Raw genomic sequence first — 14045 nt, forward strand, 5'->3', positions numbered from 1 at the left:
GAATATGGTGAATTGAAAGAAACGGTTTAGAGAGTTTGCTGTTGTAATTTGATTGTATGAATGCGAGAGGAACTAAAGCAGTGCTCTTCCTCAGAATATACTAAATTTAATCAGTTAAAAGGGAATGTGTTGACTCTATGAATATGTTTGTCGTTTTCATGTATGTGTTTGCACTGAAGGTAAGAATATAAGGAAAAAAAGGAAATACGCTTCAGAATTGTTGCGAAGAAGTGTTGCGTTGTAGAATGGTTTGCGCCCCTAGACCTGAGGCGGGTAACAAATGCACCCTTGGAGCTATGCCAGAAACAAGCCCCTGATTTATGGCCTAACAAATCATAAACAATAACAAATACACAATTAGCTGCATTGAGCAACACTCTGAATACAACATGGTTGAAGCAATAACAAGAGGCTCTAAAAAGTGGTTTTAATATGTTATTTTTTGGATATGAACTGTGCATCATTGCACCACTGAACAGGATATGTTTGTAATTGCTAAAGTACTGGACAACTTTCAGCACCTGTATCATCTTGCAGCAACAACAGAGGAAATACTGAAATATGGACAGTTCAGCATTAAAAATGCAGAAATCATCTTAATACTATCACCAGAAAATCAATTATGTCAGTATAAGATGAGAAATTGTTTTCATTAAAACATTTTTAGGACTTATTGAGTGCTGGCAAGATGATACATGAATATAATGTAAATGTTCTCTCAGTGTCAACTATAAATGCAAACTAATAATACCAATAATATGTTTATGAAGGCCTTTCTTTGGTATCCAGTAGTTTCCTTCCACCCCTCCTTTTTAGCTTCACCTAAAGTGAAATGAGGGTGATACTGTCCCTGTCCTTAGTTTGAGGCTAATGAGGCATGCAGTATCAGTGTGATTTAGCATGTGTCTCAATGTGTCTATGCTATAGTGTGTATGTCAGTGTGTCTGTGCTGTAGTGTATATGGTTGTGTGTCTGTGTTGTACTGTATATGGCTGTATTTCAGTGTCTGTGCTATAGTGTGTAGCAGTGTGTCTGTGCTGTAGTGTGTCTGTGTTATAGTGTGTATGTCAGTTTGTCTGTGCTGTAGTGTATATGGTTGTGTGTGTGTGTGTCTGTGCTGTAGTGTGTTTGTGACAGTGTGTCTGTACTAGAGTGTGTATGTCAGTGTGTCTCTGCTATAGAGTATATGGCTGTGTGTCTTTGCTGTAGTGTATATGGTTGTGTGTATAGTTTGTGTGTGTCTGTGCTATAATGTGTAGCAGTGTCTGTGTTCTAGTGTGTGTGGCAGTGTGTCTCTGCTATAGTGTGTCTGCGCTGTAGTGTATATGTTTATGTGTCTGTACTATAGTGTTTATGTCTATGTGTCTGTGCTATAGTTTGTCTGTCTGTTCTATAGTGTGTTTGTGACAGTGTGTCTGTGCTGTGGTGTGTGTGGCAGCATATTGGTGCTGTAGTATATGCTATAGTGTGTCTGTGGTAGTATATCTGTGCTGTGTGTGTCTGTGCTATAGTGTGTGGAAATCTTGACATTCTTTATATTTCTTTTCTAATCTAAACCACAATATTATCACAAGTGAGGAGAAGACAATCAGTTGATTGAAATGCGTAAAGTCAAATCATTTCTGACAAAATGGGTAACACTGTCCTGAATATGAATTAACAGAGCCTTTAACATCTTCTGAAAACATGGTTTTCTGTACACAGAAAGCAGGTTCCTCTTGGGGAGAGGTAAATTGTTCCCAGACAACAGCCTGCATGTTTTGCAGAGCCCAAGAGGACTCATGCCCAGCTGTGAGCTACACTCTGCCTGTGCCACGGCTGGGATTGAGGCCCCATGGTCCGTGTGCCAAGAATCACAACTGCTGGAATGCCTGGACTTAAACACCCCCTGTTTTAATTCCTCACAAAGTGACCATAAAAGGCTGAGAGAATTGTTCAAAAGAATAAGATGAGAAAAAAGGTCTGATCTATTTTCTAGGAATCTAACATAACATGAACATGAACCTTGGAGAAGTGTTTCCCAGGATTTTATGCCTTGATACACTCAAATGTTTTTCAGAAAATGGACTGAAACACTGAAAATGTAAAGGCAGTTATTGCCTTATCTATACTAGATATGCTACTATGAGTCAAGAGCGCATGAATAACTTTGCTGAATTACTTGCCTCATGTACAGGCTGACCCCTGTGGTTTGGGGTTGAAACCGGGCAAGTCATTATCCAGCCTTGACCAGGAGCTCACGCTAACAGAGCTTTGTTTCGCCAGGGGTGGTGGTGGGCAGGTCGGCCAGGATCCCCTCATCGCTCTGCTCCCACCACTCTGGGATTCACATGGGTGCCTAGGAGTTACCCAGAATGCGTTTGCCTGCTGGAACACTGTATGGAAAGCAGCCATGGTGTGTGTGTGTCTGTGTGTGTGTGTGCTGGAGGATTACACACACATAAATGGCAACCACCTAAATTGGGCAAAAAGGGGAAAAAAATGAAGAAATAAATAGACAACTTTCTGACAAAAGAAGCACTGATTTACTATTACTCTCTGTGATGGCATCATAGGTTTTCTGAGGTAGGTATATAGAGGTTGCTAAGGGAGTGACACCATTTCATTGAAGAGGGCAGTACATGTACTGTATACTGAAATGTTTGTGTAGATCTGTGAGTGGTAACTGAAAGTCCTGAATATGCCCTCCTCTTTGTCACATGTAGGCTGAAATAAGTACATCGTTTGTATTAAAAACTCTCTTGCACCATTCCTCTCTGGTGAACTTGTACACCTGTGGTGGGGTATAAAGAGGTTGCTAATCGATTCAGTCCATTTCATGAATGCAGTGTGTCAGGTGTTTCTAATTATTTAGCCTTATCTTTATTCAGACACACTGAGTGCAGATTTTTTTTATTATTGTCCTGTCTCTGCTACACATTAACATTGCAAAATTTGCCAGTCAAGGAGCCACCTGCTGGTTCACTCATGGCTTGATTTGTATTCTTGCTCTCAAAAGACATTGCCTACAGCCTTCCAGTTCTGTTCTTCGCTCTGATTTTTCTATCTATGCAGTCCTGTGTGCAATCCGCTGTTATACATTAGGCTTCTCTCATCAAACCAAGTAAATATTCATTCACACTTAATGTCATGAACACAGGAAAATAATCTGGAAAATATCCTGTATTTGTTGTTAAGAACATTCTCTGTAAATACTGTTTTAACATAAACAAATCATTCAGAAGCTGTACTACATATTGGCATTCTACTTTACCAAACTGTTCAGATAAAAACGTTTCTGACTTCTCACATGGTTAAATAAATTCTCAGAACCTAATGTAGAAATGTAATTGCGCCACCCTGTGGTAGATCTGTGAAATCACATATCTAAAGCCAGAATAGGATCTGGCCATCTAATAATCCCTTTGGTAAACTAACAAAATAATTCATATTTATATATATATATATATATATATATATATATATATATATATATATATATATATACATATATAAAAAAGACTAAAGAATCAGAAGTTTTGGCTTTCCGCCCTCACCAATGAAATGAGAGTTGGGAAGTGGAGCTTGTGGTGGTAGTGGTGGTGGGGTGTGGGGGGGGTTCAGCAACTAAAATAACTATTTGTACTACTTGATCCTCCTCGCTTATTTACATTATTATGGGAGTATAGTTCTTTAGCTCCTTTAAAAGGTAAGCTGCTGTGGGGGCATGCCCATGAAAGAAGCCGTGCAGCAATTTGGTTTTTTATGTGTGTGTTTGGGCTTCTATGTTGAAGTCATGTTGTGCAACAAGAACTTTATAAGACAAATAAAAACAGCTGAGTAAGTCAATCACCCACAGCCCTAAAGTAACACCAATCAAGCTTTCTGGGCCGTGGTTGCACCTTTAGGTGCTTATTAAATGGAATCCTGCAACTCATTCTTCTCCTGTTGACCCACTTCTCTGAAATAACCCCCACCCCCATCCCTACCCCTACCCCCATGCACAGCATCAACCCAATAAGGAGCGTAAGTGGAAGAATAAAATTGACTAGTGGCTTTCTCACCCAGGCCATGTTCCTGTTTCCTTTTAAAAATGTTGCTTGACCACAGTAACACCCCCCGCCCCCCACCACCACCAAAAAAAACAGGGGCCACACCAACAAAACGGACCAAAAGTAGTTCCCTTTCAATACAGTCAAGAGATGCATACTCCTGCAGTCTCAAAAGATTCAGAAGGTATATATACTGGACTGACCTACCCAGATCATGATATGTACAGCACAATAGGCCAGATTTCTCACAAGAGTCTAAGAGCTCAGGACACAGGTAAGAACACTTGTACAGTTATTTTAGAGCTGTTATTAAGAGTGACAGATTTGAACAATAAAATATTTCTTCGGGGTTATTTCACATGAAGCCGACATCAGGAACCTTCTCTACAGGACATATGTAGTATTGCTTGTAATGTTGTGTTGTCGTGAAAACTGTGTGCGTATTTGAGGTTGTAAGAATGTTATTTTCTTCTTTTATTCACAGTAAAGCCAGTGTTCTCAGAAAAAGCTAGAAAGGGGTCACATCCATACAGAGTGGTTGCAGTGTCTTTGGGGTTTCTTTGTGCTCTCTTTCTGGCTGCCGTCATAGGCCTCTGCGTTCACTGTGAGTATGTCACTATCAATATGTGTGTGTGTGTTTAATGTATTGCAGTCCACAGTGACTGAATCTATGACTTGTATGTCTTTGTGAGACCGTATTACATTGTGTTTTCGTCTCACACAGATGTCAGTGTCAGTGAGAACGGCTCTCTATCTCAGAACTGTTCAGTGATGGACTTTCAGCAGCTCACAGCCAATTACAGCACCCTGACTAAGGTCAAGGACGACTTACAGAGGGACTACAATTTAATGCTACAAAAATACCCCTTTCTGGATCAATACTGTACCTTTGTTTCGCAAAGTGAGTGTTACTCCTATGTCTATATTGTGTGGAATAGCAAGTAGGGAGGTGTATGGCACATTAATGGTGTTCCTTTTTACATTATTGTGGAAAACACTGTTTAAGAAGTCTCATCTGTATCTGTATCTGATGCACAGAGAGCATGTGTAGACCCTGTCCACAGAGATGGAAGCAGTTTGCCTCCAAGTGTTACTACTTCTCTACTGAGACACACAACTGGATGGACAGTCGCAGCAGCTGCTTAAAACAGGGAGCTGACCTAGTGATTATAGAAAGTGAGGAGGAACAGGTAAGATACTCTGTGAGACAAGTCAATGTGTATAAGCTGGTTTGCTTTTATTGCAGTATGACACAAGCTTTGTGCTTTGTTACTGCCAAACAAGAGACAGATCCTTTATTATTCTTATAAATTATAATTCCCTGTGATATGTGCATAACATGATTATGGACACTACACCATAATATTGTGCTCTGTACTGTTATCATGGTCAATCAACCACGCTTAGTTCCTCCTTAGTTGGCACACAGCAAACACAGGCAATAAGGTCTATAATGTCATGCTAGCTAGATTTCTTTATATTATATGAGTGACATGTATATAAATATGCAAACATTTAAGCCTTAATAGCCTGTTTAATAGCCATTTCAAATAAATGTTTTGATATTGCTTTTCAATGTTGGTCGCATTGCAGTCGGTATTCCTTACCAGTAACATGATGCTTATCTTGCAGCGTTACAGAACACCTTTGTCGTTCCCTTTAGGTGCGCTAGTACAATGTGTGAAGGTATTGGTAACAGGGGTACAATTTACATAAAATTCGTGTGTGTAACAAGTGATCTGTGATTCTGGAGTTGGTACTGAGTCCTCTTAACTTTGATTGGTTCAATCAAGAAACACATAGGACTTGTAAATATAAATGCAGAGGGTGTTCAGATCCATTTACAGAAAGGGTCAACAGTGTAAATTTGACATTTCCTCATTCAGTTTACACATATGATTCAGGAGCATGTGAGTCAGGCTGAGAGAGAGACGCGCTGTCCACACTAGTTCACGCCCTGAGAGGCCAGAAGGAAGCACTCTGTGTGAGAAGAGAGACCTGCCATAGTTCAACAAACACTTCTATTCATTTCTTTTTGTTTTCTTATGTATTTTATGTGAGTTGTTCAGCTTTGGCAGCACAAATGTATCTCACCTCTCGAGATTATTCAACTGGGTTTAAATTAACTGAGAGTGAGGGAGGGAAAGAGAAAGATACAGAGAGACAGAGAGACTGACAGACAGACAGACAAATGAAGCAAAAGAATTCAATTCAAATGTCTATATTCTCTCTGTATCTTAAGTCATAGTTGACCTGCATCTACTTTCACTGTAGCTCTTTTAGTAGTGTGGTTAGTGACATGTGTATCTGTATACAGAATGCACCAGTGTGGACTGTGTGTCTCAGTGTTTCTGTTAGCAGAAGGAGAGCAAGGTGACCGGATGTCCCAGGTTGACTGGGATAGCCCTGGTTTTGGGCTGAACACCACGCTGTCCTGAAAATATTTGGAAAAATACCCTGGTCTTCACCATGTCCAAAATGTCCTGGTTTTCACAGCAGTTAAATGATCCATGAACTATTTTATGTTTTCCAAGCTTCCAAGCTCCAAGATGTCAGAAATACAGTTAAATCAATATGGCCATGCTGTCACACCAAAGCAATGCTGTCTGTTTGCACTGTATTACAATCTTCAAATTGCTGCATGGTTAGGAGGCTACATTGTTTTCATTGCACAAAACACCAATAGTGTTTTTTAAGGGATGAGATGTTGACAATGCTCATCTTCTTTTCTGTCCTGGTTTTGGTCACCCTATGTGACAGTCATACTGTGTCTGTGTTCAGGAGTTCATCAACAAACACACAGGAGAGGGTTTATACTGGATTGGACTGAATGACTCAGAAACAGAGGGGACCTGGCTGTGGGTGGATGGATCCCCTCTGCAGAAAGGGTAAGAAGTTATACGTGTAGTTTTGTCACAGTCATAGTTTTGTTTACTTCCCACCTACTGTGTATATGTCATGGGAATGGTCGCAGTTCAAGCTTCCCACAGGAAGAGCTGTCTTCATCTACTAAACCCCTCTGAATCCTTATTCACAGACTGTCAGATAGTGTGGTAACAGATACAGCAACAGAAGGCACCGATAGAGAAGTAGAGTTTCTGTGTTTAATTCAGTTTCTCTTCTTTCACTTCCAGATTCTGGCAGAGTGGGGAACCAAATAATAGTTACAGGCCTGACAGGAGTGACCCTGCTGACTGCGTGGTTAATGTGCGCCATGAAAAAGTGTGGGCCGACACCAGCTGCCATCTTTTCTGGATGTGGATCTGTGAGACTGAGGCTCTGCTTTTGACGCACGCTGATATGCACGGATTAACATCAGATTAGCCCTGTGACTGCTCTCATGTAGCAAAAACATTCGGACACTTTCTCAGTGAATTTTGTATCTTTAGTATTCACCTGACACAAAATCATCATTACAGTAATACCTGCATGTTGAAACTTGTGTGCAGTTACATGAAAGCACTTCATGTTTATTATTAGAGTAATTCAGCTCTATTTTCTCCATGTTTCAAGTTCAAATTAGCTTTAAGATGAAGCTGTATGAATGTGATTTGTTATATAATAAATACAATAATAATAACGCACTTTATTTTTTAAGCAACCATCATTTCTTAACTATCATTGCAAATCTCAATCAATCAAGTCAATTCAATCATCATTGCTCATGGTACTTTTCAATCACTATACTGCATTTTGAAAATGTTTAAAATGCACCTACATCCAATTTAACAGATAAATCTAACTGAAGCACTGACCGTGTCTGTTACAGTTTATTCCAGTCTGTTTAAATGTTCGTAAATGAATTTGTTCTTTTTCACATCTGCTTTCTCTAATCATCTTATCACTCAGGAATTAGTTATTTTATTTAAGCTGGAGTATTCAGATGCCTTATATTTAACACACAATACAATGTGGTTGAGCAGAGCTTGGCAGTTGTTACATTACAGTACTGGGAAGCTCCATTAAGTGTATTTAAGATGAGAAAAGGCATTTTTTACATTCTTTTATGTTTCAAGACTCTGCTCTCAATGGCCTCAAAAGGGAAACTTGTGGGGTCAGCTCTTTAGCCCTGACCTGAAAGAAAACACTTGGTTCATTTGGAAGGGATTTTCCAAACATGGGTTCACTCATCCACAGAGATTGCTTGGTTTGGTAAGGTGTGAAAGGTTTTCTCAAACCTTTTTAGCACACCAAATTGCAGACTCAAGTTCACTTGAACAAGGCAGTCTTATGTTCAAACAAATTGGAGCATAGCTTGGTTCACCCTGGCATTTCACTAGTGTGAAAGCACTCCACTCTGTTTACAGGAAGCAAAACAACTGTTCATGACATTTTGAGGTTTTGAATTTTTTTGTTTTTTTTTTCTACCCTTTTCATTTCTTACGCTACTTGAGTATAGGATGATCATGGTTTACTTTTCATTAGATTTTTTGTCCTAAATATGAACTCACCCTTGGTGTGCCGGTAGGGGCCAGACCTCCCTCTGGAGTGAGCCTTATGAGACTTATGGCGGTGATGGGGACACCATGCTGCAGGACATGCCACCTTTTGGATGAGATGAGTCTGTTTCAATGTAGTCATTAATGATTCCATGGCACTTAATGCAAAAAGCAGAGGGTTCCCTGGTGTCTTGGATATATTTGCAAGTAGGCCCTTTCAATCTGGCAATTTAGTAATCTGCCTGTTTAACTGGCAGAAAAATTCCCCCTCTCTCCAACTCAGTAATATGCAGTGAGTGCTGCCATGCGCCAATAAGATGGATGTGACACATTGGTGCTAGTTTGGGGGATTTCAGTATGGGGCACCAAATGTAACAGACCTTTTTCGTGGACAGAATGCCTTCTGTGCTACGAAACGCATAAATTCATTATGAAACCATATAACACCGTAACGCCTTTTGTCCACGAAAAACACAAACACGTTAGCATTCTGTCCACGAAAAAAGGTCTGTTACATTTGGTGCCCCATATTTCAGCAGGGTGGGCATATTCTCTGTTTTGATGAAGACAGGTGGCGACAGGAATAATGTTTCCACTCGTGTCTGGAGAGGTCAAAGGATACAGTACTCATAACCAGGCTCAGACAGAATATGCACATGTGGATGGCATTGTGGATGGCTGAATTTAAACACGTGAAGGGACAGAAACCACTTAGTTAGCCTGGCATTAGTCTCCTTATTATGCGCCTTCACACTAAGGGACCATGGTTAGTGAACAGAGTCAAGGGTCTTCCCAGGAGGAAATATTTAAGGGTTTACCCAAGGCCAACTTGAATGTGAGACATTTCCTCTCCATGGTGGCATACTGTTGTTCTTGTGGCAAAAGCCTCTCGCTAATATACATGATTGGGTGTTCTTTGCCCCTTACCTCCTAGGATAACATCTAGTCCAGCCTCTGATGCATCTGTCTGCACTATCATGTCCCTGGAGAAGTCCAGATCTGCCTCTGCTGCCGACTGCACAGACTCGTTTTGATTATTTTTGATGAGATCTGTGAAAGGGGAGGCAATGGCAGCAAATTTAGGCATAAAGCCATGATAATAAGTAGCTAATCCCAAAAATGTTCTGACCTGTTATTTAGTAGTAGGGAATAGCCACTCCTTTATCACCTGAGCCTTTTATGTGCTGGGGTTTGACACTCCCTCAGCCGATGGTGAACCCCAGGCACTCAGCCTGCTCTAGACCCAGTCGATATTTCTTGGGGTTTGCAATTAACCCTGCCTTCCAGCGAGAATGGAGAACAGCTGTAAGCCAACTCAAGTGGATCTCCCAGCTATGACTGTGAATGATGACATCATCCAGGTAAGCTGCCTCATATCTACTGTGCTCCCATAGTGCATCACCTTATGAAAAGTGGGAGGGGCCCGATGCAAAACAAAGGGCAGAACTGTACTGGAACAACCCAGTGGGCGTGGCAAAAGCAGTCATTTCCCAGGATTCAGGTGACAATAGTACTTGCCAGTACCCTTTTGTGAGGCCCACAATGCTGATGAACCAAGAAACTTGGGCCTCACCAAGTCCCTCCATAAGACTTTTGACCCTAGGCATGGGATAGGTGTCAGACTTACATACATCATTCAGTTTCCTGAAGTCATTGCAAAATCTGATACCATCTGGCTTTGGTACCATCACAACAGGCTGGACCATTCACTCTGGGATTCATGAATAACTCTCCATCTCTAACATTTTTTCCACCTCTGCCTTGCTGCCCCCCTGGTCTCAGGAACCTTATGAGGGTGGAGTTTCACTCTTTTCCCAGGTTCCGTGTGAATATGGTGTTGGATCAGGTGGGTGTGTCCCAGTTGTGAAGAACACACATCATGATTTTGTTGGATCCTGCTTTTGTGCAGCTCCCGGCTCAGTACCGACACTTTTTAAACCTATTGTAATAACAGATTGATATGATATACTGTACCTGCATAGGCTAAAACAACCTCTAAATCTCAGAGAAAGAAGTTTGCCCTGGCCCATGAAAACACTGATTGAAGTAAGTGTTCCTTGGAGAACACACAAGTGTTCTCTACCTTTCTCAAAGAGTACTGCAAGCAAGGTGGCAGCGTCCTTGTAGCAGCTCATCTGCACTGAATACCTACCTGAGGTCTACCCACACTACACACAGGACATCAAAGATGCAGTGAAGGGCAAAAATCTTCATATTATCCAGGACAAGATCACTGATGCCTGTGAGAGATGTGCAGTGGACACTCTGCTTCAGCAAGTAGGGGAAAGAGCCATACTGGCCTTTTTGGACAGCCTTTTTGGAAGTGAACTATACAACAGTGTCCCAGGTAGGGGTGTAGCAATACACTCAGGTGTGGTTTGATGCACGATACAGGGTTCACAGTTTGATTTTCAACAAAATTTCAATGGAAACAAATTCCTACTTTATTCCTAAAATATAAAATGTACAAATGTACAGTGTTTTTAACAATTTCTTGTAAAAATCTGAAACAAATGTATGAGTGAAGAGATTGAATAGATTTACTTGTTTATCATTCTATGTAGTGATGAATGAAAGTCAATAAAGTACCAATATTTTAAGAAATTACAGCATGTCCTTGCACTTTGAAACAAGTTGGACCAATCTTCTTCAAACAAGATACATACACAATGTGTGTCATCCCATTTTGTATCACAATATATGGTTTCACCATATTTCGTTATACCCCTAGTCCCAGGAATTTATCTGTCTGAGAAGCAGTATTGTGAGCTTCAGTCATGTGCAGGCCATCGTTTCAGATTCAGCCAGTTACATGAAGCCTTCAAGGAAATTTTAAAAGGCCTCTTCCCCAATTATTATTGGCATTTAGCAGACACTCTTATCCAGAGCGTCTTATATCGGTTACCGATATTTACTGAGGCAACTGTGGGTTAAGTACCTTGCCCAAGGGTACAGCAGCAGTGCCCCAGTAGGTAATCAACCCAGCAACCTTTCAGTCATGAGTCCCCGCTCCTTAACCCCAATGTAATCTGTATTGCACATCTAAAACTTGTGTGCTCTTGTGGAGAGGTCTTTTTGCCAGGCCCCACGACATCATCATCAGCTGAGAGAGTTTGTGCTGGGAAAGGGCCTATCTCCTGTGATGCCAGTTGATGCTGTATAGACCAGATGGTGCTCGTAGGTCAGTGCTGTGGAGTGGCTGGCAGAGCACATAGAGGTCCTCTCAGATTTCCTGGACACCTTCAAACCACCTGCCAAGTGTGTCCAGGATCTCAAGGAGCTGCTGGGGAACTGCAAAGCCGCACTGAAGGCCCAGGGTGTGTTTTTTGTTGAGTATAGATTGGACCTAGTGGTCCTTCTTGAGCAGACATCAGAACCACCTGCCCATGCCATTGGCGACTGGCTACAGGACCTACACATGCTTTTTGAGTACAGCAGCTTGGCAGAGGCAGGGGTGTGGTTAATTGAGTGATGTAGATAATTTATGGATTGATTTATTAATGAATTTATTCATTTATTTATTCCTCCAATAACTTACTATTTTCATATCAGTTTGAACTCATTGTATGGAGAGGAAAGTTACATAAATGTTCTCAATCTAAAGTAAATGGGTGTAATACCATTTTTCTTGTAACATACAACTTTTAGTTGTACGTATTGAATTTCCCTGTTAACATTAAAATGCCAGAGAAACTGGAAAAATTCCCCTTGGATTCCCAGGCCTCAGATCCTGTTACCCTCACACTGTTATGTATTTCATTTAAAAACTTTGCACACATCCTGCTTTTATGCACCCCTTTAACCCATTTTTGGAATTGCCAGCTGGCCACCTATCAACATATTTGGGCAGGAGCGCTAAAACAAGATGAATGCAATTATCTGATATACTTGCATGTAGCCAACGGTTATTATTACACACTCTAAGTCCCACAGTGCACCACAGCAGAGGCAACACCAACTGGAGGATAGGGACATCTTCAGAGGGTGCCAAAGTGGTGGGACAAGGGGACCCTGGCTGACTAAACTCACCCGCCCCCGGCATAATGACGCTAATTGTTGGTAAATGACACACCTCCAACTCAAAGTGATCCTAGTCACACATTCTAAACAGAGGAATGAATCTGTAAGTATAAAAAATGACCATGCAGCCAAAGTCCAGCGAGCATTAGCAGTACCAGGAAAGGGCGCACAGTGCATGGGTTATGTTACGCAATCAGAGAATTTTAAATTGTGCATGAGTCTATCTGTGTGCGTAACTCTTCCTTCCTGTTTCTTCCTTCTTTTGCCTTTTCTCTGTCTTGCAGTGCGTCAGCACTGTTTATTCTTTGTTTACAGCAGTAAGTACTATGTCTGAAGAAGTGCTTTACGCAGATGTGCAGTTCAAGAAAAACCTGATTAATGAGACTGCAGGCAAGTAACTCTATACTATGAGTGTCTGAATATTTTGTTGGTGTTATGTTAGCTATAAAAATTTTAGTTATTAAAATTTTAAGAGTCCACATTCTTTGAATGTTAAGTGTCAACCCCTGTAAATCTTTTTGCACCTCTCACCTTTCTTTCAGGATTAGTGTGTGCAGTACATGTGTCAGCATCATTTATTGTTATTAAATTGGTTTTGCCTAAATCCAGGAACTCAGCATCTTTTAAATAAGAAAGCAAGGCTTTTGTGTACTAAACACTGACTGTATAGCTGAGATGAGGTTTAGTATTGCTGCTTGTTGTGTAGTTTGTGTAAAGTAGTACTTTGGATCCCCAACTCAATGCTAAATTATTTGAAAATATAATTAAAAGGTGATGTTTTTTACATATATCACCACACTGGACTGGCAATGTGCTAATGTTTTCTGAAGAATAATGGAGAAAACCTGCATAAAATCTACTTTTTCTTTTATAGTTTATACATCTATAATCCAAACATTACGTTTTTGAGCCATACTGTATGTAATAATCCAAAAATTGTGGTTTTTGAGCATATGATGCTTTGGGGTGGTTACTGTTTGTATATTACCCAGCACACACCATTTAAGAAGTGGGTTTTTGTGATTTTTCTTTTACATCATAGTTATGGGTAAAGTAGCAATAAATATAGATGTGTTAGAAGTATCTCTTACTGTGCTCACACACCGGCAGCGACAACGAGCGACAATTCATTCATTTCCAATGGTCGCTGGGCTACACCGAGCGATGTGGCGACTGTCGCTTAGTGTTGCCCAGCGACCATTGGAAATGGATGACTTCCGGCCGCTTTTTCGCTCATGGTCGCTGCCGGTGTGAGCTCAGGGTTACAAGTACCATTTTTCTCCTGATGAAGAACTTGAATAAATGAATCTAACATGAATATTCAGATCATGTTGTCTTCTTGTATATCCTGTCATGATTTAGGGAACTTTCAAAACCCCAGTGAGATTTTGCAATACTCAGGGGTAAAACTGGAAATTTTCTAAATTGTTGGCAGCTTAATTTGGTTAAGGGTTTCAAAACAATTTCCTTTAACAGTACAAAGTATCACTTCAGCATGTGTTAACATTTCCCCTCCCCACCTGTCATCTTTCAGTAACTCCGGATGAAGATGTAA

General features: G+C 40.7%; 1 protein-coding gene across 1 annotated transcript; it reads left to right on the plus strand.

Moving 5' to 3' along the window:
* The first annotated feature begins 4193 nt into the window (after window positions 1-4193).
* Window positions 4194-7450, plus strand: LOC118783856 (CD209 antigen-like protein E). The gene is made up of 6 exons (XM_036537814.1): window positions 4194-4305; window positions 4516-4635; window positions 4756-4932; window positions 5070-5221; window positions 6813-6919; window positions 7166-7450. The coding sequence occupies exons 1-6, from the start codon at window positions 4251-4253 to the stop codon at window positions 7353-7355; spliced, it is 801 nt and encodes a 266-aa protein (XP_036393707.1). The 5' UTR covers window positions 4194-4250; the 3' UTR covers window positions 7356-7450.
* The last annotated feature ends 6595 nt before the right edge of the window (window positions 7451-14045 follow it).

Source organism: Megalops cyprinoides, chromosome 9 (assembly GCF_013368585.1).
Source record: "Megalops cyprinoides isolate fMegCyp1 chromosome 9, fMegCyp1.pri, whole genome shotgun sequence".
Lineage (NCBI taxonomy): Eukaryota > Metazoa > Chordata > Actinopteri > Elopiformes > Megalopidae > Megalops > Megalops cyprinoides.

Coding starts and splice junctions, on each gene's coding strand:
- LOC118783856 (XM_036537814.1), top strand. CDS start 4,251: ATGTACAGCACAATAGGCCAGATTTCTCACAAGAGTCTAAGAGCTCAG. Junction 4,636..4,755: donor CATAGGCCTCTGCGTTCACT/GTGAGTATGTCA, acceptor CGTCTCACACAG/ATGTCAGTGTCAGTGAGAAC. Junction 6,920..7,165: donor GGATCCCCTCTGCAGAAAGG/GTAAGAAGTTAT, acceptor TTTCACTTCCAG/ATTCTGGCAGAGTGGGGAAC.